The 27,988-nt window shown below is 31.3% G+C and overlaps 2 protein-coding genes across 3 annotated transcripts in view; one reads left to right on the top strand and one right to left on the bottom strand.

The window, feature by feature from the left end:
* The window catches only part of LOC134695940 (protein Hook homolog 3-like), a 23,325-nt gene extending 4,733 nt beyond the window's left edge, over positions 1 to 18,592 (bottom strand). The window contains exons 1-20 of one of the 2 annotated variants that reach the window (XM_063557435.1): positions 18,470 to 18,592; positions 16,058 to 16,143; positions 15,397 to 15,469; positions 13,822 to 13,872; positions 12,630 to 12,681; positions 12,144 to 12,292; positions 11,829 to 11,885; positions 11,421 to 11,504; positions 10,293 to 10,387; positions 9,507 to 9,518; positions 7,595 to 7,674; positions 6,892 to 6,956; positions 6,365 to 6,448; positions 5,846 to 5,888; positions 5,085 to 5,170; positions 4,512 to 4,676; positions 3,915 to 4,057; positions 2,842 to 2,985; positions 653 to 953; positions 40 to 144 (exon numbers count right to left, since the gene is read on the bottom strand). In XM_063557435.1, the coding sequence (XP_063413505.1) occupies positions 40 to 144; positions 653 to 953; positions 2,842 to 2,985; positions 3,915 to 4,057; positions 4,512 to 4,676; positions 5,085 to 5,170; positions 5,846 to 5,888; positions 6,365 to 6,448; positions 6,892 to 6,956; positions 7,595 to 7,674; positions 9,507 to 9,518; positions 10,293 to 10,387; positions 11,421 to 11,504; positions 11,829 to 11,885; positions 12,144 to 12,292; positions 12,630 to 12,681; positions 13,822 to 13,872; positions 15,397 to 15,469; positions 16,058 to 16,143; positions 18,470 to 18,508 (1,914 nt within the window). In that variant the 5' untranslated portion in view covers positions 18,509 to 18,592. The remainder of the gene's footprint in view (positions 1 to 39; positions 145 to 652; positions 954 to 2,841; positions 2,986 to 3,914; positions 4,058 to 4,511; positions 4,677 to 5,084; positions 5,171 to 5,845; positions 5,889 to 6,364; positions 6,449 to 6,891; positions 6,957 to 7,594; positions 7,675 to 9,506; positions 9,519 to 10,292; positions 10,388 to 11,420; positions 11,505 to 11,828; positions 11,886 to 12,143; positions 12,293 to 12,629; positions 12,682 to 13,821; positions 13,873 to 15,396; positions 15,470 to 16,057; positions 16,144 to 18,469) is intronic. The other variant, XM_063557444.1, reaches the window with a different exon arrangement.
* Positions 18,567 to 27,988, top strand: LOC134695953 (E3 ubiquitin-protein ligase RNF170-like). The gene is made up of 6 exons (XM_063557457.1): positions 18,567 to 18,670; positions 22,301 to 22,432; positions 23,304 to 23,497; positions 24,127 to 24,203; positions 25,715 to 25,834; positions 26,236 to 27,988. Exons 2-6 carry the CDS (start codon positions 22,314 to 22,316, stop codon positions 26,509 to 26,511), a joined length of 786 nt encoding a protein of 261 aa, XP_063413527.1. The 5' UTR covers positions 18,567 to 18,670; positions 22,301 to 22,313; the 3' UTR covers positions 26,512 to 27,988.

The raw sequence follows: 27,988 nt of genomic DNA, 5'->3' as shown, positions 1-27,988 counted from the left end.
TGCTTAAAAGCTGACTCAATCAGAGGGTATTAATCTTACCTCCATATGTTCTATATATTTCTCTTTTTCTGAGAGCTGATTCCTCAGAGCCTGGACTTCAGGGCCAGTATCTACATTCTGTCTAGGGTCTAAAGTTTTTAAAACCTACAATCATATATATACATATTGGTGTTAAAATATTCTGTGTAGAAACAGGATGCATTGCTGAATTTAAGTCATAGATTATACCAAATTGTTTCCCGCCACTGTCTATATGAGTACCATAGGGTTTTGATTGCATTTCAGGCAATCTTTAAACAAAAATAGTCCAATCAAATATTAAATTATTACGAATTATTTAATAATTGCAATCTTTTAACAAGGAGAGTCCCTGAAAAGATTGACACTGAAATCATTAAAAATGAAATACAATTTACTGTAATATTTTATTACATCACTGACAATTTGTAGATCCACCTTTGCTACATTAGGAAATTGTTGTACCAAGTCAGGAATATGGCAGTTTTTAATATCAGTTTGTTTGCTGTGTCTGACTTTTTGATTTTGCCATTTGGTGACAGATTTTGTTTTGAATTTTCCTTGGAGATTTGTATTTGATATATTTCCCTTTTTACTAAGCCAGACATTGTTAAATCAAGCTCTCAATACTTACACATCTAGCCTTGTCTAGATATTTTTTATATTTTGCCTCCATCAATTTAATTTCATCTTCTTTTTTATGTAACTGATCTTGTAGTTCTTGTATTTTATCTGAGTTAGCACTGAGTTTTGATTCTTGTTCATCCTGAACTGTTTTTATTTTAGTTAACTGATTGTCTTTTTCTTGTGTCCTCTGAATCTGTTCATTCAACTTTTTCTTCATCACAATTATTTCTTCATTAGAAACTGTCTTTTGATTTTCTTGTAAGTCCTCTACTTGGCTTTCTAACTCCATTATTTTCTGGTTGGCTATCCTAGAAACAGATATTCAGTGAATTTTTATAATCGCACATGAAAATGTCAAAATAAGTTCACGGTTATTATGAAAATAAATGAATAATCTGAAAGATTTAAACTGTCGAGACATACTTATAAATTTGATGTTTGTTCAGTGTGTATGACAGAGAACACTTACAAGGTTAAAGGTACAGTGTAACCTGTGTAAACTGACACACTTGGGGACTAGAAAAAAATGTCATATTAAGCAGGGTGATGGAATACTCAGGTTTATTCCGCAAGGATAGACACGTTGTGGGACCAAGAAAATGTATTGGTTAAAGCAGGGTGTCGAAATACTCAGGTTTGATCTACAAGGATAGACATGTTGTGGGACCAGGAACATGTGTCCGTTAAAGCAGGATGTTGGTATTCTCAGGTGTTGGATTTAGCAGGTTACACTGTACTCATCTTAAAGCAACAACAGTCTGGCACTTTTAATATGTCTCTCATGAATTCTGGTGATGAGATATTTAGAAAATATATTTTTGAGAATATACCCAAAAGAGATGTGTTAAAATATATAAGAGTATAAACCAATTTCCTTACAATTCTATTTAAGTTCTGTGCAAAGCTATTTTACAAAATATATCTTGAAACAACAATAGCTGAGGTCGACCCTTGAAAATCTATAGCGAAGTCCCTTCAAGCAAGAAATTTTCCCTGGGCAACATTTATATAAAAAACAAGATAATGTATTCATAGCTGTGAATAATTCTTGGTAGAATTCAAAGTTAACTGAATTGATAAATTTGATAAACAAATAAACACTACGTATTTATAAACCTGATAGCTCCTGATTCCAAATTTTAACCTTCGGAACACAGCTAAAAGTAATTATATTTTTTTTATTATGAAACCACTTTCCAATACTATTTTTGGCATATTAAGTGACCATGACCTTAGAGATATTAACTTGAAAATCAATAGGGATCACTTTCATTTTATGTGACCATATATCTATGTAAGGTTGCTATTCAATATAAACTATCTTATTGAGCATTCAGTGAGGAATAGACTGACAGCTTTTAACTATGTACCACTCTTTAAAGCAGAGGGGTACCCTAGCTTTGCTCTTACATGACAAAAACAATCAGTGCCATATGTAGAGCTAGATTGGCTTATCCTTTCAGAGCACCTGAAATCACCCCTGATTTTTTGTGTGGTTTGTGTTGCTCAGTCTTTTGTTTTCTATGTTGTTTTTTGTGTACTGTTGTTAGTCTTTTGGAAGTTTCTTTTTTACTTTTGTTTAAATATTCATTTGGTTTATCCCTTCTCTTTTGTAATATGTGGAATAATAAATACAGCTTATTATAATAATATGGTTACCCATAAATCATTGGTTCTAGCAAAAAAGCTGAGGATGATATGCATCCATAAATTATACCAGCAAAAAAAATAAAAATAGCGAAAGAAAATAACAAAATAAAACATCAATTTTACCAAAATTGGAAATAAAAGAAAAGGAAAGTTTTTATAAAGGTGAAAGACATACCCATCAAAGGGGTGTTGAAATGCAATTGCAAGCTTTCCTTGTAATAACCTACGAGTGAGAATACAGCATTAATGCCAAATATTAAATATTTCAAACATTTTAAGTCAGATTTTCTATTCTTTACCTGTAACTGTTTTCAAATAATATGTGTTACAGGTTTGTAAACATTCCTTGCAGATTGTTTTTTTGGTAATTTTTCTATTTTTTTGTTTTATGATAATTTTTCGCATTTTGATTAAGATTATGAAATTCATATTTTTTCTTTGTTCTATATAAATGTAGTAACTGTGACCTATATAAATAGACCTTGTTTTCTATTTTTACATATTGGCTAATCGTAATATTGACCACACTGTATGATGATAACTAACCTTAATTCTGTTTCCAGTTCATTCTTTCTGGAGTTTGTGTCATCCAGCATGGACTGTAGTACTTGGTCATTGTCACCTCCATCAGTACTGTTAGATCGCAATTTTAACATCTTGTTTTCATGTTCTAATCGTAAAATTTTCTCTCTGTAAAAATAACAAGACAATAATTTCGGGCACACTGCAACCTTTCACACTGACACAATTATGGCTGCAAATAAGCCTCAGTTATGTTGGAGGTATTCTTTAAAAAGAACACTTGCAGCCATTTAACCCTACCACATTATGCATGTATGTGTCTATCCCAAGTCAGGAGTCTGTAATTCAGTGGTTGTCCTTTGTTTAAGTGAAACTTATTTGTTTCTTGTTAATTTTTTCATATAAATAAAGCTGTTAGTTTTCTCATACAAATTGTTTTACATTGTCATCGCTGGGCTTTTTATAGCTGATTATGCTGTATTGGCGTTGCTCATTGTTGAAAGACGTACAGTGACCTATAGTTATTAATTTCTGTTTTCTGTGTCATTTTGGTCTCTTGAGGAGAGTTGTCTCATTGGCAATTATACCACATCTTCTTTTTCATATGTATATTTCATTGTACAAAATCCAAACACTTTTTTTTTTAACATCTTATTAGATGATTCAGGTAATTAAAATTAATAATAAGACAAACACAACACTTTAAGTTAAATACAACAGGGCTTATTATTATTATACATTAACAATGGACTTGAAATAGTCTATGGCTAGAGTGCTTTGCAATACCAAAATTGTGTCACATCTTTTTGACATGCTTCATAGTGACTTCACAACTCCTCTATTTACATCTTTCAAGATTTATAAAAATTAAAACTTAGCTGCTTGAAACGAAACAATAACAAAGATTTTAATAGATGCATTGGAGTGAATATAGTATTTTAAAGATGTTCTTTTCACAAAAGCCTCTTGATAACAAAATATTCCAAGATTGATGAAAAGAGTCCAATCATTGTTAAAACTATAAAGCAAAGATGTTTTCTGCATACTATTACACAAACATACTTAATATCCAGGGGAAAGGATCGAAACAAACATACTTAATATCTGGGGGTAGGGATAACATTTCCACTCTGGGCGTGGATGTTAGATCGTTTGGTTCATTATCATCTAATGTCTGTAGCTGTGTACATTTCATTTCGTCGTTCATTTCTTTGAGTGAATCCCTTTCTGTTGCTATTCTCTGTAGAAAAAAGAAAGAAAAGCATTCAGTTATTAATGTACATTTGTACCTGGATAATTTGTCCTTAGAATCTTATGCATTCTGGGTAATATTTTCGAAAGTGTACACTAAAACGTTGTGATTTGTTTAAAATGTTCCAAACAATAGATATTCAACCAATGATGTAACGTTATTTTCCTTTTGGTGAACAAACAACTAGATCACCCATATTCCTTTAGATTCTGAAAAGGCGAATTATATGATTAATATATATCTAATGTTTTCATGAGCCAGTCTGATCAAATAAAAGTGTGTGTTTAACTATACGATTTTTCTAAATTTGTTTACATACACTAAATTGACAATGACAACTTTAACAGAATAATTAGTTTCAATCATGTTCAAAAGAGTCCACTATGTTGCACAAAGCACCATTTGTCATAGTATTACCATACCAGAATCAATGTTTGTTTACCTCTTTTTCTCTCTGTAGTGTTGCCATTTTATCTACAGCTCTCTTAGCTTCAAAGTCAGACTTATCAGCCCTCTTTGTCTCATCATACAGCTTGTTCTGAAGCTCATGGACCTGACGTTTGTACATATCAAACTGTTGCTTCATAGAACCAGACTTTCTCATTTCCTGAAAATAGTCAAATTAAATATGTAATAAAGTCAATAATTTATTTCCTTTAGAAAATACACATTTTTATTGTTAAAGAATAATTCATTAGACATATTTCTTTTTTGAAAAAATCCCTATACATTTTGTTTTATTCAGAAATTTTGCCTACATTTCTAACAAGACTGTTGCCACTTTGTTTACATACTTCTGTCACTTCATTGTAATGGGAGGTAACTTATGTATAAATATAATCAATAAGCTCAACCAGTGAATACTATGGTTATTCATTACTGAGAGTAAAATTTCATGGTAGATCATCCTTCCTTGTATTAAAATGAAATTAACTCACTATTCCACATCACATAATACTGTGTTAACAAATAGAATTGTTTATCATATATGTAAGGTATGATATCAGGTTATTACCTCTTCCATCTCTAGTTGTTCCTGCATGTATTTTGTATTTTTCTCTTCTAACAGTTTCACTTGTACCCTTAAATCTCCCATTTCATCTGTTAAGTAAAATAATAATATAAGATGTATGTTTCATTATTATACACATTATTTTGTAAGGTCAAAATCGATTATGCCCGCTTGGTTAGTACCTATATCCGCTGAACTGATGATACACAGTGTTATATGCTATTTTGATTGGCTTACAGCAATCTCACATCATTCTTTATTTCAAAATGAATTGCATGAACTGTAACATGCAATGATGACACAAGTTTCCAGAATAAAGTGCACAGGTAAATAAAAAGAAAAACTTGATAGTAGTCATGTTTTCATGATCATAGCCAACATAATTATAAGTATTGAATGCTACTTTAAGCAATTTCATAGGGTTGTAGAAGTATTGACCATTTTTAGAATGAAGGCTTCCACGCTTCATACAAAAAGTACTTTGGTCAATGCTTTTACAACCCAAAAAGAGGCATTCAATTCTTAAATAAATATCTAAATTTTGATTCTTTTAACAGATTATGTAAAGAAATGTGTTAAAATTATATGTTAATTGGTATTATTCTGACCATGCATCATTTTAGAGAGTTTGAGTCAAGGGTAATGTTTAATTTGATTAACTTAATGTTCATATTTATAAAAAAATAACTTCAGTAGACCTCTTTTCTGCTCAAATAATTCAGGACATTTACCTTTTTTCATAGGAATAATTCACACAAACTCACCTAACTTTTTCTTGTATGATTCAATCATTGTTTCATATTTTGTCTGAAAAATAAGTAAGTGTTACACTTTAAGGTTGACATATAATTAATTATATCATTGATGTTGTCATTTTAAGTAATATTGAGGTGAAAACAGTATCAAAGATTCATCTTAACCTCAAACTTTCATAATATAAAATGTAGGTTAAACTGACCAAGGTGTAGTAGAACTGTGTAAAATGTAGGTTACACTGACCAAATTGTAGTAGAACTGTGTAAAATGTAGGTAACACTGACCAAGGTGTAGTAGAACTGAGTAAAATGTAGGTTACACTGACCAAGGTGTAGTAGAACTGTGTAAAATGTAGGTTACACTGACCAAGGTGTAGTAGAACTGAGTAAAATGTAGGTTACACTGACCAAGGTGTAGTAGAACTGTGTTAAATGTAGGTTACACTGACCAAGGTGTAGTAGAACTGTGTAAAATGTAGGTTACAATGACCAAAGTGTAGTAGAACTGTGTAAAATGTATGAACTTACAACTTGTTCTGATGTATGACGTAAAACATCTAATTCATCTTTTAATCCTCTGGCTTCCTCAGCTATAGATGTTAACTCTGTGTTCTGAAATAATAAGACTCATTAAATGACAATATAACTTTCAGGAAAATGTCAAAGAAAAAGAAGGAAAAGTTATTCTCAAATTTTCATGCTATTTTAACATTTCTTGATGGTGGGAGAAAAATATTTCTCCTCACTCAACAGTTAAATTCACATTATCTCAAAAGCTTGACAAGCCTCATACTTTAAATATTAAGATTGAACTGTCTCGAGTGGAAAAAATATCGTAACACACTTTGTTGCAGTTATCAAACATAAAGAATCATCCCTTTTGGACCTTTCATTAGAATAAAACTTTATGAATCATTCCATTCTATGCTTATCTTTACCCATAACTTCTTTCAGTATATGTTAAATAGGAAAAAGATACATATAATAAAGGGGAGAAATTTTGAACAATAATAAACTGCTGTTTTAGAAACATGAGTTTATTAAAAAGAACTAACTTTGTGTTTGATGTCATTGAATTCTTTTGTCATTAATTCCAGCTTTATCTTGTAGTCGTCTCTTGCTGAAAAAGAAAAAGATCCATAACTAACACTTATAAAGGTTGTGTCAATTGACATTAGAATTGGTTTTTTTTTTAAATTAGAGCTAGAATATATGGACCTGATGCCTATTTGGAATATGCAACACTTGTCAGCATGACTATGCAATTCCAGATCTACTTAAACATTTCAACTAAATTGTGTAAGTATATTTAATTCATTTTTGATTTGTAAAACTTTGAGAGTTTATAAGTTCCAATGGACTATTTTTCAAGATATCATATCAATATGTGCCAAAACCTGTAATTGTATTCTAAAAAGACGCAGAGAAGTTTTATAATGTAAATAATAAATAAATAATCATGTTGTATAATTTTACCATTTATGTTTAATATTTAAGAACATACATGTTTTTTCAGTTGTTATTGTCTCTCATAAATCTGTACAGGTTGGCTAATGTATACAAAATGTATCTTTTATAATTGTAATGTGTAATTTTATACATAAGGTCGTACGTAATTAAAATACTGAATTGAATTGCCATAGAATTCAACACATTAATAGTTTAAATTATAAAATATTATTGATGAGCAAATTATTTTAAATAACTATGTAAATATGTTTGACAACTATAATGTAAACATTCTATTTATACACTTACCAGCATCTATCTTAAAATTTTCTTCCTGTAGTTTTTCTACCTGTAGAAGTAACTGCTGATATCTTTTACCTGCTGGTGTACTGAAAACACAAACAAACACATCTTAGTACTGCAGCTGCTGTGTGTACTAATCCAATTTAATATATGAAAATTAACATGCATAAAACAGATGTTTTCAATATCATACAAGAATCGTGTATTTGTGACAAAAAACTAAAATATTCTTTTTTATTTTAATAGACTCCTCAAAATTTCAATCCATTTATATACATCCAATGCTGCATAGAGTACTTAAATTTGACCCTGTATTCATCACGTATGAAATGAATTAATCCTGTTTGACAAATTTTCAATTTCAATAATTTATATTATGCTGCAAAGTCACACACTTAACTCTGTATGGTGAGTCACACTTCTAAAAACACCAAGGAAATTTGTAACCATTCACATATGGGCAAGTCACACTTCTTAACATACCAAGGCAACACTTTACACATTTGGGAAGGCACACTTTTAAATACACCAGGGCAACCCTTCAACATACCAAGACAGCAGTTCACACAAAATCACAAAACACAAACCAGCACACAATATAAGGCAAACATACTGTTAGTACACAATTTATGAAGTGAAACATGTGATTTCACCATTTTTTTTGGTACTCATTTCATGAATATTCAGTCAGTTATAGTTTCAGTTATTGCATGCATATACATTGGGCTTAACAGATTATTAGCCGGGAACCATCTTTAAATTAGACATATATTTTCAATATAGAAGCTCCATTTTAAAAAATCTTTCGGAAAAAAAGATATTCTTGGATTCTAAAACATGACAATTGACCTTCATCATAACCAAGGTTATGCCAGAGAGTTGTACATAAAGGTTAAGTAGTTGCAATTAGTAATATCAAGGTCAAGGTCAACAGATATGAATCATAACATTGAAGTTTTGACATATCGACTCAAAAGGCATGCAAGAAAAAAGGAAGTCATTCAGGTATTACATATAGGTCATAGTGACCTACCTGTTGTAGAAGTGAGTAAAACTGCAATTAAGGAATGCAGCAGAAATTTGTCAATTAAATATTAAAAAAATATGTTTCTATTAATATTTTTTAAATAAATTAAAAAAAGTTGTCAATATTTTTGTTGTATTGTGTGGTTGTCATACATGTGTCATAGTGGCACACAATTCCAAAACTGTAAAAGTGGGTCTTTTTATGTGAATGCTGAAATCAGGAGTTCAAAAATACAAAATGAAGAGCCTTGAATTACAATGATTCCTGACAATATCTATAACCGGTGCTATCTATATCACATGTGACTTGATATATTTAGACTTACCAGAAGAAACCACTACCAGATAAATACATATTATACTGATGTCAACAAAGCATGTTTACAAGAGCACAGATGTTAAACTTGTCAGATACATGATGGATATATTAGAATGGAATATGTTTTTTCTGACTTCTAAAGACTAAATAAGTATGGTGTTTAGGCAAAATACTAACGTCTATCAAAGTTAAAAGTTTAGATATATGATAGAAGAAAATATGATACAGGTTTAACTTAATCAAACTCTACTACAATTCAACTTTCATCAGAAGTTTTTGAATTCATAACAAATTATAACATGCAAAACATTGCATTGCGTTTAAATTTTTCCTTTAGCTAAATAGAAAGGGTATTAAATACAAAGAGAAAAAAACAAAAACATTTACTTTCTATAAAATAATCTAGCATTACTTCATGCTCTGACACATCCTCTTTTTACAACTCCTAATCAGTTTTGTCTTACTTCATAGAATGAGTTATGAGCATGCATAGACACGCCCTGAGTAATCTCATGGTCTGTATTAGTAGAACTTATACATTGTGCAATAATATTTAGCTCTCTATCAACTTACCTAGGAAACAGGCTAGAAACAGAGCAGCAAATTAATATATAACCTACAATCTAATTCAATGTGCTTAAATATAACAATCCATAAAGCTTCTTGGATGTTAGACATTTTGGTGTCTTAACCAATTTCCAGCAACTTTCTTCCTCTGGTTGGACATGTAAATTTAGAAACTAACTTTACTAGATCAGATGTAATCCATTATTAATTTTGTTGCAACAGTTGGTTTCAATCCAAATATGAAAAAAACAAGTTTGTCTTTAATTTGATTAAGAGGGTTTTAACCTCTCATGGGCAACATCATCTGTGGTTTATTTTGTATATTGCTGTGCATTGTGGGTAAGTTTTGGATGAAGTACCAATCTAATATTTATAAGAGACATTTGTCATTTAAGTTTTATAAAACGTACTTGTAGAAAATTTCAAAGTGATCCAACTGTATATTTGACTAGTTACATATGTTGTATTATAAATGTACCCTACTTTATTAATTCTAACTGCAAGTACTGTAAATTCAGATATTATTGCGTGCATTTATTATTGTGATTTTGACATTTTCGACTAAAACACGATTTTTATTTTAGGGATATTGAGACAAATCCTGTTTAATTCATATGAAAAATTTCAAATTGCGAGTTTAAATTATTGCGATTATGACCCTGTCGCATTTTCACAATAATAAAAACATCGTAATAATTTCTGAATCTATAGTATACAGAAGAGATGTTCCAGGCCTTGCATATGATGAACCAAACATTTTGTTTGTTTTATTAAAATTTATGTTAATCTTACCTAGGTTCGTCCAGGTTCTCTGCCTGGTTCACCCTCTCCTGCAGTCTTTCATTCTCACTGAATAAAACTTGTTTCTCCTCTAGTAGGCCTGCAACCTTTAAAAGTTACCATCAATCTAATTAGTACCTTACAAGCCTTCTTAGGGATCAACTATAGATAAATCATCATAAATTCTTACATGATATAAACCAAAAACAAACAGCCTTCACTGTTTTTAATTAACAATATAAATTGCTTTGAATTATATTGTATCATCAGTTGATATAAAAAAATAAACAACTATAGACAAACAAACTTTTAAGTGCAATTCACAGAAAAATATGTATGCCTTTATACATAATAATGCCTTGTTCACACAGTCATTTAATTTGAATTGAATTTGAAATCGAATGCGAATCGAATTGATTAGTAATGTTCACACACTATTCTGTTTTAATTTTGAATTGATTCAATTATTCAATTTGCATTAGAAATGCGTTTTTGTTAATACGAATAAAAAGTCAACGTGGTTCCAACAGTTAATCGAATTTGAAATGAATTAGAATTTACATTTGGAGGTAAAACGTTTAGAATGCGAATTAAACTAATTCAAATTAGTTAATGCGAATCAAATTAGAATTATGTGTGAACACACCATAAAAGTCCTGTTTGTTTTAAAATTGTTATAAACAATTATATATTTGTTATAAGATATGTCAAACTGAAATAATTATGGCACATATTGTTTTGAGGTCATCCAAAGGTCTGTCAAAGTTTGCTTTTATAATATATATACAAGAATATATTGTGTACAATGGACACTGTCATTCAGACAAGAATTAGGAGATAAGTAACTGTATTGTATTTTTTGTTCTGACAGCATCAATTGGTTATTTGATGGTTGCAAATTAAGTTTAATGGTGACACGCTAGTTGAGACAGTAAATTGACAGAAAACAACGTTAAATCCAACCAATCCAATCAAAAGGAACATTTAGTAACAATGTTGAATTAGAATATATATTTAATGCCACTGAAATCCCAAAGCATCAACAAAACATCTGTTGTCTGCTCTTTGGCCAGGTTGTTGTCTCTTTGACACATTCCCCATTTCCATTTTCAATTTTACACTAAATATATGTATACATACCTGTACATCTAGTTCGTGACATCTTTGTGTGAGGTCTTCTTTGTCTTCAAGTGCTGAGTTTAAATCATCAACTGCTTTCTTCAACTATACATAAACAAATCAATGAGTAAAAAAATACTGATGGTCTTATAGACAAAGACTTATCCACGTTTGTATGAAATTGTAGTGAAAAAGTAAACAGATAATAACATATGGTTAATATCAAGTGTAGTTTATTCTTTGGTGAAATAAACTAATCATGTAAATTCTCCCAAACTGATACATTGTCTAATGAATGTCACTGCATGGTAAAAGGGAGATTATGTTCGTTATTCTCACCTGATCAGCCATTTCAGAATCACCCTCTCTAATGAATAGACTCACCTGATCAGCAATTTTAGAATAACCCTACCTAAAGAATGGACTCACCTGATCAGCCATTTCAGAATCCCCATCCCCATTGGTTGACACTTCTTTCATCATCAGCTACATTAAATAACATAATGAAATAATAAATTGTGATTGTAAATAAAATCTAAAACAATATCTATGGCATATTTTATATACATGTAGTATTAAATGCAAAGTAGACTTATATAAACTGGATACAAAATTTATGTTTTTTTGTAAGAAAATTCCCCCTTATTGAGAATTACACTTTGGATTTTTCTTTAAATGTTAAGTCAATAATTTCACAACATTAGAAATTCCTATACAAAATACATTATTTTGAGTAAAACCTACCTCCTGTATGGCATTCATTACAACCTGTTGGACAGAGACCTCCATGGACATAATTCTCTGTATATATTCCTGTTTGTCAGCACAGTTTACAGCACACCCTAGAATCAACTGTAACAAGCGTGACAGCTCTGATGTGTTACAGTGTTCACCTGAAATAAAGTAACATCTTAGTTGACAATAAACTCTAGTAAAACATTTACACGTAGAGGACAGCTCTGACGTGTTACAGTGTTCACCTGAATTAAAGTAACATCTTAGTTGACAATAAACTCTAGTAAAACATTTACACGTAGAGGACAGCTCTGACGTGTTACAGTGTTCACCTGAAATTACGTAACATCTTAGTTGACAAATAAACTTTGTAGTAAAACATTAACATGTACAGAGAACAGGTATGACACTTTAGTGAAGTTTACTTTTTATCAAAAGTTTCTATTTATTTTTATTTTGTTGTCATTATATATAGGGTGAAAACTATCAACTTACCAATGTGATTAACATTAGGCATCTGGAAATCCTGTATCTCTATTCCAAGTATCTATAAAATATTAAAATAAATATATTATCACATTCATAGTAATCATACATCCATTCTTTATAGGATTAAAAGGAAAACTGAAACTATACGTAACTTTGCAACAGTAATAATGATTCAACTATCAAACTTATAATTTATACATATTTTTTGCACCATGAGTATACAAAATGGATTTGGTTATTAAGGGCAGACAATCTGAGTATTTAGACCATATAGTTATTTTTCAAATATGCTTCAAAATTTTTCTATCAATCAATGATCCTTTATCCTATTTGGCTATTTGTGTACTTTTTGCCCAATAAGAAGGAAATACAACAGGTATCTGATGTACAGTACTTGTATTTTGTTTTTGTAATTTATATGTGTTTCTCATTTTTTATATAGAATAGACTGTTGGTTTTCCTGTTTGAATGGTTTTACACTAGTAATTTTGGAGTCCTTTATAGCTTTTTTTTCGGTGTGAGCCAAGGCTCTGTGTTGAAGACCTATAATGGTTTACTTTTATATATTTATTTTGGATGGGGAGTTGTCTCATTGGCACTCACACCACATCTTCCTATATCTATTTAAAACAATTTTTTAAACATTATCTGAAGGATACAGAAAGTGAAATGCACAATTGTTGGTAAGTAACAAAAAAAAAAGTTCAAGACATTGAAAAATCAAAATATTGCATAACAATTCTCATATTTTATATAATAAATTACTAGTAAGCAAAGAGAAACTGAGTAAGAATTCTTCCTTCTTTAAGAGGAACGCACAGCTTCTTCTGTAAACCTAAAGTGGTGAAATCTTTCACCTTTGACATGCATGTATTGTCTGAATCAAGAGATGTATTTATTTCTTGTATTTAACAGTTTCAATTAAAAATGAATTCTTGAAATCTACAATTAAAAATGACTCCAGAAATCTACAATTAAAAATGACGTCCAGAAATCTACAATTAAAAATGACGTCCAGAAATCTACAATTAAAAATGACGTCCAGAAATCTACAATTAAAAATGTCTTCCAGAAATCTACAATTAAAAATGACTCCAGAAATTTACAATTAAAAATGACGTCAAGAAATCTACAATTAAAAATGACGTCCAGAAATCTACAATTAAAATGACGTCCAGAAATCTACAATTAAACTCACCTCCACATTAAACTCTAAGATTCCTTTAAGGATCTTCTTAAGGTTACTGACCTAAAATAAAAAAATATACAAAGTTCTCACTTGTAATTCCTGTCTACACATGAACTTATTTTTTTCACTTATTGCAAAAGGATTAGTCTCAGAATTATAACATGCTCCGTTCAGTGAATAATTTCTAAATACAGTGAAACCTGTCCAAACCGAACACCCACAGGACTTTGCAATTTGTTCAGTTTTCACAGGTGTTCGGATTATAGAGGTAAAAGGAAGTCGACACCAAAATAATTTTGGCACTTACTGACAAGGGATTATAGGTGACACAACAGACGGCAATTTATTTTTGTGTTGATTAAGATGTAAATGTAAAAAATATAAGTAGATGATGATAAACGTATTGCTTCATTTTTGTTAATAAATCAAACGCCACTCCGTCAATCACGCTAGTTTTTGTGAGATGTCCGACATAGAGGGATTTTGCTTTTGATAATTATTTTCTCACCTATAATTTATGCACTGACTAATTCAAGTTTGCAGTCACTGTCAAATGATGATTCTGTAGTTGAATCCGGAACATCATTGTTCACACGAGTTCTCGGACTAAACTGGTCACCCGCTGATTGATACTTCGGCACACGATAAAAGTGAAACAACAGCAGGGGTCCAGTTTATTCTCGGACTTTATTGTTGCTGAATAGCTAACGGAAGTTTTTGGGAGCATCCGAATCAAATATATAGGGCCTCTAACAGGTATCTGACAATCGAAAGCCATTGACCTTGTTGTGTTGCACGACTTCTTAATCCAGTGAAACATTTTAAAACAATTATCTAATTAAACAGTTAAGCTACAAAATTGCAGTTACGATTTTGTTGTCGTAATTATTAGAGTAAGGTGCATTTGATTGATCTGAAAGTTTCTGCCTTTTCATTATCGGCCATGGTGGTAGCTGACCAGTTTAACGTTTCTTTACAAAAAAATCTCTTTAGACATGGACACAAACATGCTAAATAGTTACAACTCACCAGTTAATTAATCTCAAATACCCACGGGAATACTCTGCCTTCCTGTGTTTGTTTAATTAAATCATGCATGAAATAATTAAAACTGCTTTTTTGTTTTGATTGCTATTGATCGATTTTGACAGGTAATTTTTTAAGACAAGTTTACTAACTAGCTTTCAAAAAGCCTTCAGAATTCGGTGTTGACAGGGTTTGGTTTTGTAAGGTAAGATTAACGTTAATTGATAGGGAAATTTTTTCAGGACTTTGAAATTTGTTCGGTTTAAACTGAAATTCGGTTTTATCAGTTTTCGGTTTACCCAGGTTTCACTGTACATGTATGATTTCATGTTTGAAAGGTTTTACACTTGTCATTTTTGATACCCTTCAAAAGCTTGCTGTTCAGTGTGAGCCGAGACTCCACGTTGAAAGCCGTACTTTGACCTATAAAGGTTTACTTTCACTAATTGTGATTGGATGGAGAGTTGTCACATTGACACTCATAACACATCTTCTTATATCTATGTCCTCGTGTCAGATGTATTAATCTATTATAAATACATGTACATTTTTACTTACCTTCAGCCTCCAGTTTGTTGAGACATCAGGTTTTATCTTTGTCAACCAGCTCTCATCGAAATAATCTGGAGCTCTACAGAAAATAAATCTTTATTCACATTGTATATCATCTAAATTCATTCCCTTTAAATTAATATATTATTGAATAGTGTTCCTATAACACCTGAACCACAGCATTCACATGTAATTGCCTTTCAGTTTATGTTCTGCAATTATGTTTTACTTTATTATTTATTACCTTAAAAATAATGTGAAAAAATTTCATTACTACAAAAGGTTGTTGTGATATATAAATGAGTAAACATATTGCACAATAACAAGTATGTATCACCTCTTAATACTGTAAAACAGTAAAAGTACTTTTACTTGTGGGTACGTATCAATTTTTGTGGTTTGAGCAAAAGTTACATTTTGTGGATTTTAGTTTTCTGCAAAAGAAATTTAGTAATTAATTTAAAGCTATCACAAAACATTCATGACATTTTTTTAAATAACATATGTTTTATAATAATTTGTGAGACATAAGGTATTCATTGCATTTACTTGATCATCTTTCATTACTGACAATATTCATCATTTTTAGATAAAATACCTGTAATTGCTTTTGGAAGAAAAAGGAACTTCACAGTCACATCGTTAATCATATCACAATAATACTCACATTTGATGAAGAACTTGAGACATAGCCACACCATCACTTAGATCTCCTGCTGAATTACATGATGCCTCTACCTCAAATGTCTGCATCTGAAATAATTAATAGGAATTTTATATATATCACTGTATATTCCACTGTAGAATTGTTTACATTTGTTTGATAAAACTTTCAACTAGAAAGAATGTAACTTTTCATTACTGTTTAGTGTATATTCAATAATTACATTTGTAGACAATAAAAGGTCATTCAATCTAACAAATCAAGTTACATTTTATACCTTACTTTAAAACTCGTACAAGATACTAGGCTTACAAATGTATATTGTTTTACAGTTAGTTAGGACTTGGTTAAGTTTGCTCTGAAGTTTTGGTTAATGTTTAAGGATCTCAGGTGACCTATGGATGTGATTTTTCTTTTTACCTTGAAAATTATAAATCAGTTTTTGAAGTCAACCCCCACAAATAATCTTCGATAAATGATTGATCACTTGATTTTTATAAGAAACAATATTCAGCTAATAACAGGGGTTCACATTTAGGTTGGAGCATTTTCTTCACATTTGATGTGAATCATGTGATGTCATCAGAAGATTCTTCAGACAGATTTAGGGCCATATTGAGTCACAGTTCAGCTTTATACCCAATTATGTAAATATTTCTATCAACCTTTTAGCTATTTGAGGATTTGCTACACTTGAACTATTATCATCATACACAACAATAACTTTTCTTTTGTGGCGTCAGACATTTTATTTTTTAAAGTCAAAATTTTGCGGCAGCTTCTGTACGCCATTACTGGACATCACAAAGGCTGCCATAAAATTTTGATGTCATACATTGTACTAGAAAATATCTGATGCCATAAAGGAAAAGAGTTGTTATATGATGTCAATTGTTTAAAAGGCGCTGATTCTAGTGGCAAGGGTTGCAGATTTCCGAATAGTGATAAGGGACTAGAAAGCAACAGGATTCTTATTTAATACATTTTATCGCTATTTGGAGATCTGTTCTGCTTGACCCCGGGATCTGGGCTGATTGAACTTTTGATATCATGTAACCATTGTGGTGTCAGATATTTTCATTTGTGATGTGGCTTGTGTCCAAATTTTACAGCAACTTTAGCAATGTCAAATAATTTAAGGCAGACAATTTTTTTTGATTGAGTTAAGTCTGCCAATTGATATTTTATCGTATGTTTTTCTATGTTGTGATGTTATGCTATTGTTTCAGAAAAAGGGAGAAGGTTTGGATCCATTAAAACATTTAATCCCGCTGCAAATGTTTGCACCTGACCTAAGTCAGGAATCTGATGTACAGTAGTTGTCGTTTTTTTATGTAATATATACATGTTTCTCGTTTCTCGTTTTATTTATATGGATTAGACCGTTGGTTTTCCTGTTTGAATGGTTTTACACTAGTAATTTTGGGGCCCTTTACAGCTTGTTGTTCGGTGTGAGCCAAGGCTCCGTGTTGAAGCCGTACTTTAACCTATAATGGTTTACTTTTTAAATTGTTATTTGGATGGAGAGTTGTCTCATTGGCACTCACATCACATCTTCCTATATCTAAATAGCAATAAGGCGTTTAAAAACATGTGTACGGTGCAGTCCGGTGTATCCGCGCACCTAAGACTTATGGCTTCACTTCATTCAACTGATAAAACCAATAATTGGATAATATTCATAATATACTTTTATTTAATAGAAGCATCTGTTTGTATGGTTTCACCCCCAAGAATTTGTGTAATTTGTGACCAAAATTAGGGAAACCCCTGTTCTGAGAGTTCCTCCAATGTCCGGTGATTTCGCGCATGCCTTCCAAAAATAGATTATTTTGAATAAAGAAAAGATTTTTGGAAACGAAATATAGCTGAATTTGAATCAAGAACACTGCAAAGGATGCAGAGCAAAAATTATTTCAATCTGATATAAATTTGACTTCAATAAAACAAATTTTATCTGATGATGTAATTTTTTTTAAAGGAAATTGGCCAAATATTGTAAATCACGGGATTGCAAGTTATTATTTAACTCTTGAACTTATCGATTTTATTCTTTTTTATCCCTTCGGGATGCTAAAACAATAACAAGAACCATTTTACTTGTGTTACTGTGTTGATATGACGAAATCACCTAATGCGCGGTATCACGGGCCGCACAGACACCGGGGACTCCACTGTATATAGATATATTCTCTTACAGGGAGTCCCAATTAAGTTTGAGTATATTATCACACCTGACTACATGGCATTTAAACTTTGCATTAAATTATAAATTGCATGTGTAATTTCATAATTTACAAAAAATGGCAGATTTGCGAACAGCAAATGTGATATAGATTTTGTGCTACAATTAATGAACACATGAAATGTTAATGTGGAACACACGCAAACGTGTTCATCAAAATCAATAAATACCCATATAATTAAGCTATCGCAGACTTCTTCACGATTCATTTTCCTGTTTTTTACGCCCCAGTTCTGTCAAAAACAGTAAATAGTTCAACCAAGGGCTGCAACTCGTAACTTCCGCTTCCGGTTTCGTTTTGTTTTTCTTCTGCTTGTGATAAAAATATTGATGATTAATGCAGGTTTTAAGTAATGACGATTAATTCTAAGGTTGGTAAATTATTTTTTTGAACGCAACAAAAAGTAAAGCATGTTCTTCCAAACCACTTGTTTCTTTAATACGACATAACCAAGTCTAGTGTCACTGTCAGTGTCAGAACTGACAGAACAGTCAGAAGTGTCAAGTTTCATTTCTTCATTTGGTCAGGTTATTCGACAGGACTGAGGTTAGGACCTATTTTTCCAACATTCATAGAGTATGTCATATATTTTTATATTTATTTTAAAGAATCAGTGTTCGTGTAGAGGTATTTTAAACATATTGAAGGGAAAAATCCATGGATGGTACCAGCGGCATTCAAACCCTGAATCTCGGGATCTAAAGGCAGCGCTCTAACCAGTTGAGCCAATGAAGGTCTTCCCTAACTCAACTAGTAAGACTACCTTTATATCTCAGGTCTACAACACTCTCCCCTCTTTTCTTTTTTTGGGCTGCTGCCATCCATCCGAGCAACTCACAGGTCCACTACCAGTGTACACCTGAGACATTTACTTGGAAAGCTTCTGGGCAGTTCCACCGAGATTTGGCATTGTCATCTTATGACCGCTGGTCAACCACCATGACCCGAAATCAACTGCCTGGCACCTATATACACTAGTTTGTACAAGTAGTGCCAGTAATTACTCACAGCGCCATGGATGGTACCAGCGGAGTTGGAACCCTCAATCTCGGCCGCTAAAGGCAGCGCTCTAACCAATTGAGCCAAAGAATATCTTCCCTAACTCAACTAGTTAGACTATCTTAATATCTCAAGGTCTACAACACTATATATCATGTTAAATTTCAGGAGCCATAAGGCGAGGGAAATTCATTCTCAAGACTGGTATTTTTCGCAAATACCCCTCAAGAACATGCTATATCTGTTAAATAATACAGAATTTTAAAGTTTAAAAATGCATTGATGATGGTGACATTACAAGCGTCCAGTCCAATAGAGTATTTTTTGGCAAATACCATGGCAGAGAGGGGAAAAAAAGGCATTACCAATGATCCTTATTGCATATACCCGCGGACACTGTTAAAAAATGAACAATATTCTTTTGAAAACAGTAAATTGGTGAAAAATACACTGGCTATCAACCAATCAAAACCCAAGATTCTTACATAAGGTGTAATTAAAACTACTAATAGACCACTTTCGAGTTTGTCCGTCACCTGAAAAAACTTGTCAATTATGCGTGCCTTTATGATGTTTTTAACCAGAAAGAGGGGATCTCCTGTATCTCTGCACTTTTAATGTTCACCACACCAAGCATCTTAGTGATCATCATTGTGCAGGATAAACTAGAAGTAATGGATGTTCTGTAGGTACTTTATCACAATTCCCGAATGACAGCAGTGCTGATTGTCGATTACGAGAATTCGGTTTGCTGATGAATTTGTACAATATAGCATAATAGTTTTCTAACCACTGGCTCAACATTGGAACGGAAGTAACGATGCCCCTAAAGGCATGAATGAAGTTCAATTAAACCAAAGATTTTGACAGAAATTCATCGAAATAGAAAGTTTTCTATTCTGTTTCCAAGAAGGTTGACACTTGGTATAGAAATATATTTATCCCTTGACTTCTTCAATCTGACATTTAAAATGTGCTTAAGGTCAAGGAACAGTAAATGGGCTATGTCTCAGTTTTTGCTAAAATTTTGCATAAAACCTTGGCTCGTTGAACTACAACTGAAAATCAAAAAAATAATGCATTTATCTCTTTTATTATCTAAATAATATTGCAGATTGATTTCTATTAATATGGGTGAATATTTGTATAGAAAGGACATAAAATTGGCGAAAAACCTTCTAAAATTTGTCTTAAAATTGCCAAATCTCTTATTCTACTCCAAAGATTTTTCTTAAAAAACTATATATTGTTGAAACATAAATTTCTGTTTTAATGATATAAAATAATCATAGGGTTACCGACTTCGTTTTTTGTCTAACAATCAATTTGTAACCTTGTTGGTAGTGAAAAAGTCAAAAATCAACGTTATGATTATTTCGACGTTTTGTTGAATTTTTTCACAAAGACCGCAACTTTGAATGATGTATACCGTAAGAACGAAGTCGGTGACCCTATCTTTATTTTGCATCATTATAACGGAAATTTATGTATCACCAACATATAGTTTTTTAAGAAAAATCTATGGAGTAGAATTAGAGATTTAGCGATTTTTAGACAAATTGTAGAAGGGTTTTCGACGATTTTATGTGCTTTCTACACAAATGTTGACCCATTTTGTAAAAATTCAATCAGTAATATTTCAAATGATAATTGAGATAAATGCATTATTATTTCGATTTTCAGTTGAAGTTCATCAAGCCAGAGTTGTATGCCAAATTTTACTGAAATCTGTGATATAGCCCATTTACTGTAACCAGGAACATATATGATATACTGTTCCCAGCTGTAACTTGACCTTAAATACAGCATTGTTTTATTGTTTGAAATGTTTCATTTGCAACCACATTTTGTCAGAGTAAAGAAATCAAATTTGTTGAAATGTTTGACCACTAATTTTCCCATGCTCACACCTTTGTAGGGACATAGAAATCCAAGCGTCTGTCTCCCCTGTCTATCTGGTCTTGTTAACACTATCACAGGTACAATCCTTGCCAGATTTTAATAAATCTTATACTGTAGTTTTATATCAGCTATATCACAGACAAGTTCTTTAAAGGTGGCAGATCAACTTATGCCCCTTGGAAAAATTGATTTTAACAGAAATCACATTGTTTTTGCTCTGAATACATGTTCATCATTTCTCTAAGATATTTATAATTTGCTTTATTGCCCATGTACTTTGGATAGATAAAATATGTGCAACAGAGGGACATTGGAATTTTAAATATTAAGCACTTTTATGAAACTTGTGTTTGACATGTGGGTTGTGTATACATATGTCAGATTTATCATGTAATGATGTTTAATAAAAACCTTTATCTGAGTAACATTTGCAGGAGACATGAAAATACTCAGCTCTTTCCTTTAATCAGTCCATCCTTCAAGTGTTGTTAGCGCTCTCACATGTACAATTCTTGCCAGATTTTTATGAAACTAAGATGTATATCATTGTTTAAGATCGATAATGAAATTGGATTTGTTGGAAAATCAGTGCTGATTAATCATTTGTAAAAAAGTTATGCCCCTTGGAAACATTAATTTCATGGAAATTGCATCGTTAGCTCTCTCATGTGTACAATAATTGCCAAAATTTTATGAAACCTATTTGATAGGATTATATTTACCAGCAATGTCCTGGAACAGTTTGGAAATCTGTTTTGAGCAATTTTTTTTGAAATATCTTTAACAAAAGGAATACTTACAAGAGGAGACGAGAACCTGTCTCTCAAACAGGTTAAAATGTTATCAATTACTGAAAGAACAGGGAAAAATTGTCACGGTTTTATCAGTGAATGTTTTAGCAATGCCATGTACGTTTAAATGTGCAATAAACTTCAAACAGTGTTTCTAGTTGTACTTTGCCAATACATTAGAAAGCTTTAGTACTTGTGAAAGACTCTGAAATAATAAAACTGCATGTATAATTTATAATCATTGATAAACTTCTACATTTACCAACAAACTATTTGAAATACATATTTTTCTCTTTTTTTTTTGCTAGATTTCTATTTTTGATGGGTGGATATTTTAGAAAAGCTACAATGGTAGAAGGTATTGGTGATGAATTGATATATGCATTTATTGTTCTTCTTGCCCTTATAGTACCACTGGTCATGTACCTGATCAGATTAAGGTGAGTTACCACTGGTCTATTATCTGATGATATTAAGATGAGTGACCACCATGTCGTTACCAATAATTACATACCTGCCGATATTGAGATGATGTTTTGTTGTCAAATTAAGTCGTTTTAATTCTGATAAATAAATGCAGTATAAAAAACAGATATTGACTTACAAAATAACATAATTTTGATGAGAAAAACTGAAGTTAAAGTCTGAAACTGAAATGGGACGGATGGACAGAAAGAGGGTCAAAGGTAACACTTAATGTCTTTTGCAGGCATAAAAATAGTCCCAAGGTCTTAATATAAGAGATCAATTTATTGTTAACAAAAAGACACATTTATTTAAACTTTTGGGAAAAAAATATAGTTGAAGATATTAACTGTAAAGCAAGATTGAAATAATTGTCAGAAGAAATATACATGTCTAGAAAAATCATATTTGCAAATGATTGACTGAAGGTATATAAATATGTAATCCTATGGTCAACTCTCACAGTTAGTAAAACCTTTGCTTAAATGGGACATTTGTTTGGCCATGGGGAAGTATAAATGTGCAGCAAGTCATGCCAGGATGGGGACCATAAATCTAATGCCTCTTGTATAGAGTGCCAGGGGCTGTACCAATTATACAAACTGTTAACTTTTTTTCATCCTTGACATGGATGAGATATTTGCCACTGTAAATAAAGCAAACATCAAGCATAATTGAAGAAACATATTATGGACCAAAACTAAAAAAAAACCACAACTGATGAGACACAAGTTTTACAACTAAGTAATGTACAGTTAAAAAAAAACCAACAAAGATAGACAGTAACTCATCTGTTCATATTTCAGAGTAAAGATAAAAAAAATTAATAAGGTAAAATATTTGCAGCCAAAGACAAGGTTTATTGAGGATCCATCCTGACAGTGCTGCCAGCGTCACTGCTACAAGGGAGGTAATTGGGCATGATCATCCACAGCAACAACTACCCAGACGTAATGCCAATGATGGGAGTGCTACCTGTCCAATCTGTCTAAATAATGCTGAGTATGGGGTAGAAACAAATTGTGGCCATTGTTTTTGTGGTAAGAATAGACTACCAGTAACTGCTTTGCTGTTGATAGGAAAAATTTACAGTTATGTGACCTGCTTTTGACAGTACAAATATGGAGAGCTATGTGTTTTGTTAACTGCTTTTGACAGTACAAATGTTCAGTTATGGGCACTGCTGTTTACAGTAAAAATGTACAGTTATGGGAATGGCTGTTGCCAGCACAAATGTACAATTTTGTGAACTGCAGTTGACAGTACAAATATAACATAACTTTAACCTATAATGGTTTAATTTTTAAATTGTTATTTGGATGGAGAGTTGTCTCATTGGCATTTACACCACATCTTCCTATATCTATAATAGAAAATGTGGTATGATTGCCAATGAGACAACTCTCCACAAGAGACCAAATGACAAAGACGTTAACAATTATAGATCAACGTAAGGCCTTCAACAATGAGTAAAACCTCTGTTGACAGAACAAATGTAAAGTTATATGAAACTGCTGTTCGACAGTAAAAATGTAAAGATATGTTACCTGCTGTTGACACAGCAAATGTACAGTATAGAATAGTATTTATGTTTTATAGTTACGAATTGGCAGCAAGATAGTAGTTGGTTGGGGCAATAACTAGTAAGAAACTGTTTAATTATTTTCAGGTATTTGTATAGTTACATATTGGCAGCATGGTAGTAGATGGTTGGGAGCTATAGCTTGTCCTGTCTGTAGACAACAGGTAAAATATCAGTTTACTCCATAATGGCTCATGGCTGTACTTACACAGCTCTTAGATAAACTTTTACACCATTTCAATTTCAGTTCAGCTAAAACACAAGAATGAGTTTAAAAAAAGTCTCTTATTCTCTGTACTTTCAGTTAGTAAAGGTCAAAGAATTCCTAACCTATAAAGATAAAGGTTCCTTACTATAAAATTAAGATCTGAATGTAGTTCAAGGTTTTACTTTAAGGTTAAAGGTTCATGACTCTTTTTTTTTAAATGCTGAATTGTCATAATGCTTTCATGATTTCATCTATAGACTTAAGGTTGTCTCTTTTCATGAGCTTATATCTCCTTGATTTGAGCTGTGTTGGATAGAAATCGATCGTATGCAAGTTGGGGAAGTATTCATGTATATGAGTAAGACTTTCATTGTCAGATTTATGAACATTGAAATCAAAATCAAAGACGAATTTTTCATGTGTTGGTCTGTTTTGAACAGTTGATTTCCATCCGACGCAGCTCATTTTGTCACATAAAATCTTCAGGTGAAAAATTCCTTAGTGATCCTTCTGTACCAAGTCAGAAATATGACCTATTGTTATCCATTCGTTTGATGTGTTTGGACTTTTGATTTTGCCTTTTGATTTTTAACTTTCCTTTTTGAATTTTCCTCGGAGTTCAGTATTTTTGTGTTTTTACTTTTCTCTTCTTATAGTAGTTTGATTGACTGTGTTTGTTATAGAATCAGGGTTAAATATTTATCACATATTTAAAAGAAATGATGGGATTGATTGTTAAACTTTACTTTTTGCATGGCTTTGTCTTGTTTGCAACAATAGTTGCAGAATGGAAGACATATGTCTACTTATCTGGCAGTGTTGTCAGTGTAAGCAATTTGTATAGGGCTTTATATTTCAGAGGATAGAAGACTTTAAAATGCTTCTTACCTTGTATACAGATGCCTTATAAGGTTTCCATCCATCATATGTCTAGTATGATTGACCACATCTCCATTGTTCAGAACTGCCGAAACAAACTGGTGTGTGAATTTCCCTCTTAATATATTATGAGAAATAGAATAACTATATTTGGTATATGGGATCCTTGCAAACTTAGACTTAAATAAAACTACAAACAGAACCATCTGATTCTGAATTCAATTTGTTTGTAAAAATTAAGATTTTTGAACCACTTTATATATAGAATATGGAGTTATAGTAAAAATGCCAATAAGACAACATATAACAAAGTCTAAATGAAACAGATTTAAGCAAAACTGTATTGTTCTTGTCTTATTTTCTGCTGTCGGTAGTATTATGGTAATCATTCTTATTCCTTCAAATCTCCAAGAATAATAACTCAAACCAGTTATGGTATGTAAATATTTAATTTAAAAAGTACTGTGGTAGACGAATTTCAAAATCTTGTTTCATGTTTGCACTAAAGGTCAAGGACAAGCATATTCTCTAACTGCTGCTGTCAAATTCATGAATCTTTGAGGATTTTATTGCTTGATATATTTTCAGGTAACACTCCTGCTGGTGAATTTTACGCCAGAAGAAAATAATAATGAAACAGAAGAAAAGAGAAATGTTTCAACACGAGTTAATGAATATAATAGACGATTTTCTGGTGCTCCTCGACCTGTAAGTTCAAATAATTATTATTTTTATCATTATTATAAAGTATTAACTATTTATAATTGCACATTATGTATTAAAATTCCCCCAAAAAACTGACATCTAATAAATTTATTTAACAAAAAAGTTATTATTTGGCCTATATCATTGGTTAGTGAATTAGACTACAAGTTTGAATCCATCAAAGAATCAACAAATGAAATATTTAGAGTTGATGTTCTTAAAACCAATGTCACAGTAAATGAATGTTGCTGAAGATGTTACTGTATATTTATAAACTCACTTTTCATCAGAGCCATACCCACAATAACATGTTTTTACTATTCTATGATGTTACTGTATATTTATAAACTCACTTTTCATCAGAGCCATACCCAGAATAACATGTTTTTACGTTTCTATTTCAGTTGATGGATTATATAAGAGACCTTCCAACATTACTTAGACACACTTACAATGAATTTTTCACGGTTGGAGGATTAATTTGGATGTTTCGTTTACGTGTGATTGTGTGTTTTCTCGCTGCCTTACTTTATTTTATTTCACCTTTAGACATAATACCAGAAGCTGTGTTTGGTGTCTTAGGATTTCTTGACGATTTCTTTATTATTTTATTGTTAGCTATTTATGTGACATTGATATATCGACAGTTTGTTCAAAATAGAGCAGCTGGGGTGCACTGAAATTGCAAAGGAAGGGAGATAACTTGAATTATTTTCAAATCCTGTATTTTTGTAAAGTAAAATATTTTCCTATAAAATATTGTCCACCAAGACAATACTTCATCATTATATATCATGATATTTTGTCCCTATCTATGTAAAATGGCCAGAAAATATATAGAATTATGTCTATATTGGACATTATTTCATAGATGGATGGAGTGTCATTCAGTTTTGTCTTATGAATATTATATTGATAATAACAAACATATACTGCAAGTGATTAGCAGTATTTAATTATTCTAAATGGTGTAATGTAATACTACACATAAATGTATTAACATATTTAACTTTAATGATTTATAAATGCAATTTTTTAATTAGCTTTTGGTAAAATATATGTTTTTCTGATATATACAAAATACTTATGAATTTAAAAATGTGCAAACAGCATGCTTGTATACTATAGATGATAATTATTTGATGTAGCATTTCAACAAATTTGACACATAATTTGAAGAACATTATTTCAAAGATTCCAAAAATCATTTTATAATTTCATGGATTAGGATTCTTCAGAGCAAACTCCATTAGGAAATATTTTCATGGAATGTAATTCATGGTGAAATATTGTCATGGACAGAAAGACAGTCATAATGAAATTTTATTTTCACATACATTATTTCACAGACAATATATTATCTGTAAGAACCTAACAATAATTTCGTAGAGAAGGACACTATGTTATGGTAGGCATTATTTTAAGTTACATTTTACCCTCCTGTATTTAAAACAAAATATCATAATGTACAATCTAGGTAGGAAAATCACTTTAATGTAATTTTTTAAAAGGGTCTGGATTGGGGACCTCAATATATTTTTTTTTCTCTTCGTTATATTTTGGCACCCCATTATTCTCTATTCTTTATATTTTGCCTATTTTTCTCTATCTATAAATTTTGCCCTGCATTCTGAACTTTTTGCTCATTATCCTGTTATCTGTAAATTTCATCCAGACCCTAAAAGATTATGATGTTAAATGCTTTGTCTAATAGGGACATCAGTTTTAATTATGTACTCAATATAACATCATTACCCATGTTAGATAAATGTTATTAAAATATCACTACTATTTTGCAAAGGCTAAACTTGAGACAGCTGTTTTCAGGAACCCGGTATGCAATGGCATGTTTTAAAAGTAATTTAAATTTGCAGTAGCCAAATAAATGATGAACGAATAATAGAATTATATGCTAATAAATGCAACAGCTATTCATATCTAAACCATGAAATTGTTCCCTCTCAAAAAGATTAAGATAAAAAGAAACCAAAGAAATAATATCGGCCTGATGATAATGGTTAACTTATTCTATCTTTCACTTTATATTATTCTTTATTTGTTATGAATATTTGAATATATCATGTATTAGATATTGTATTATTCACATTGCTCAATATAAGTCTTTGTCTTGTTTTACTTATTAAAGGGAGCTAACCA

The sequence above is a fragment of the Mytilus trossulus genome, chromosome 1 (genome assembly GCF_036588685.1).
Source record: "Mytilus trossulus isolate FHL-02 chromosome 1, PNRI_Mtr1.1.1.hap1, whole genome shotgun sequence".
Classification (NCBI taxonomy): domain Eukaryota; kingdom Metazoa; phylum Mollusca; class Bivalvia; order Mytilida; family Mytilidae; genus Mytilus; species Mytilus trossulus.
Note: the sequence above shows the minus strand (reverse complement) of the source record. Positions and strands in the feature narration are given on the sequence as shown.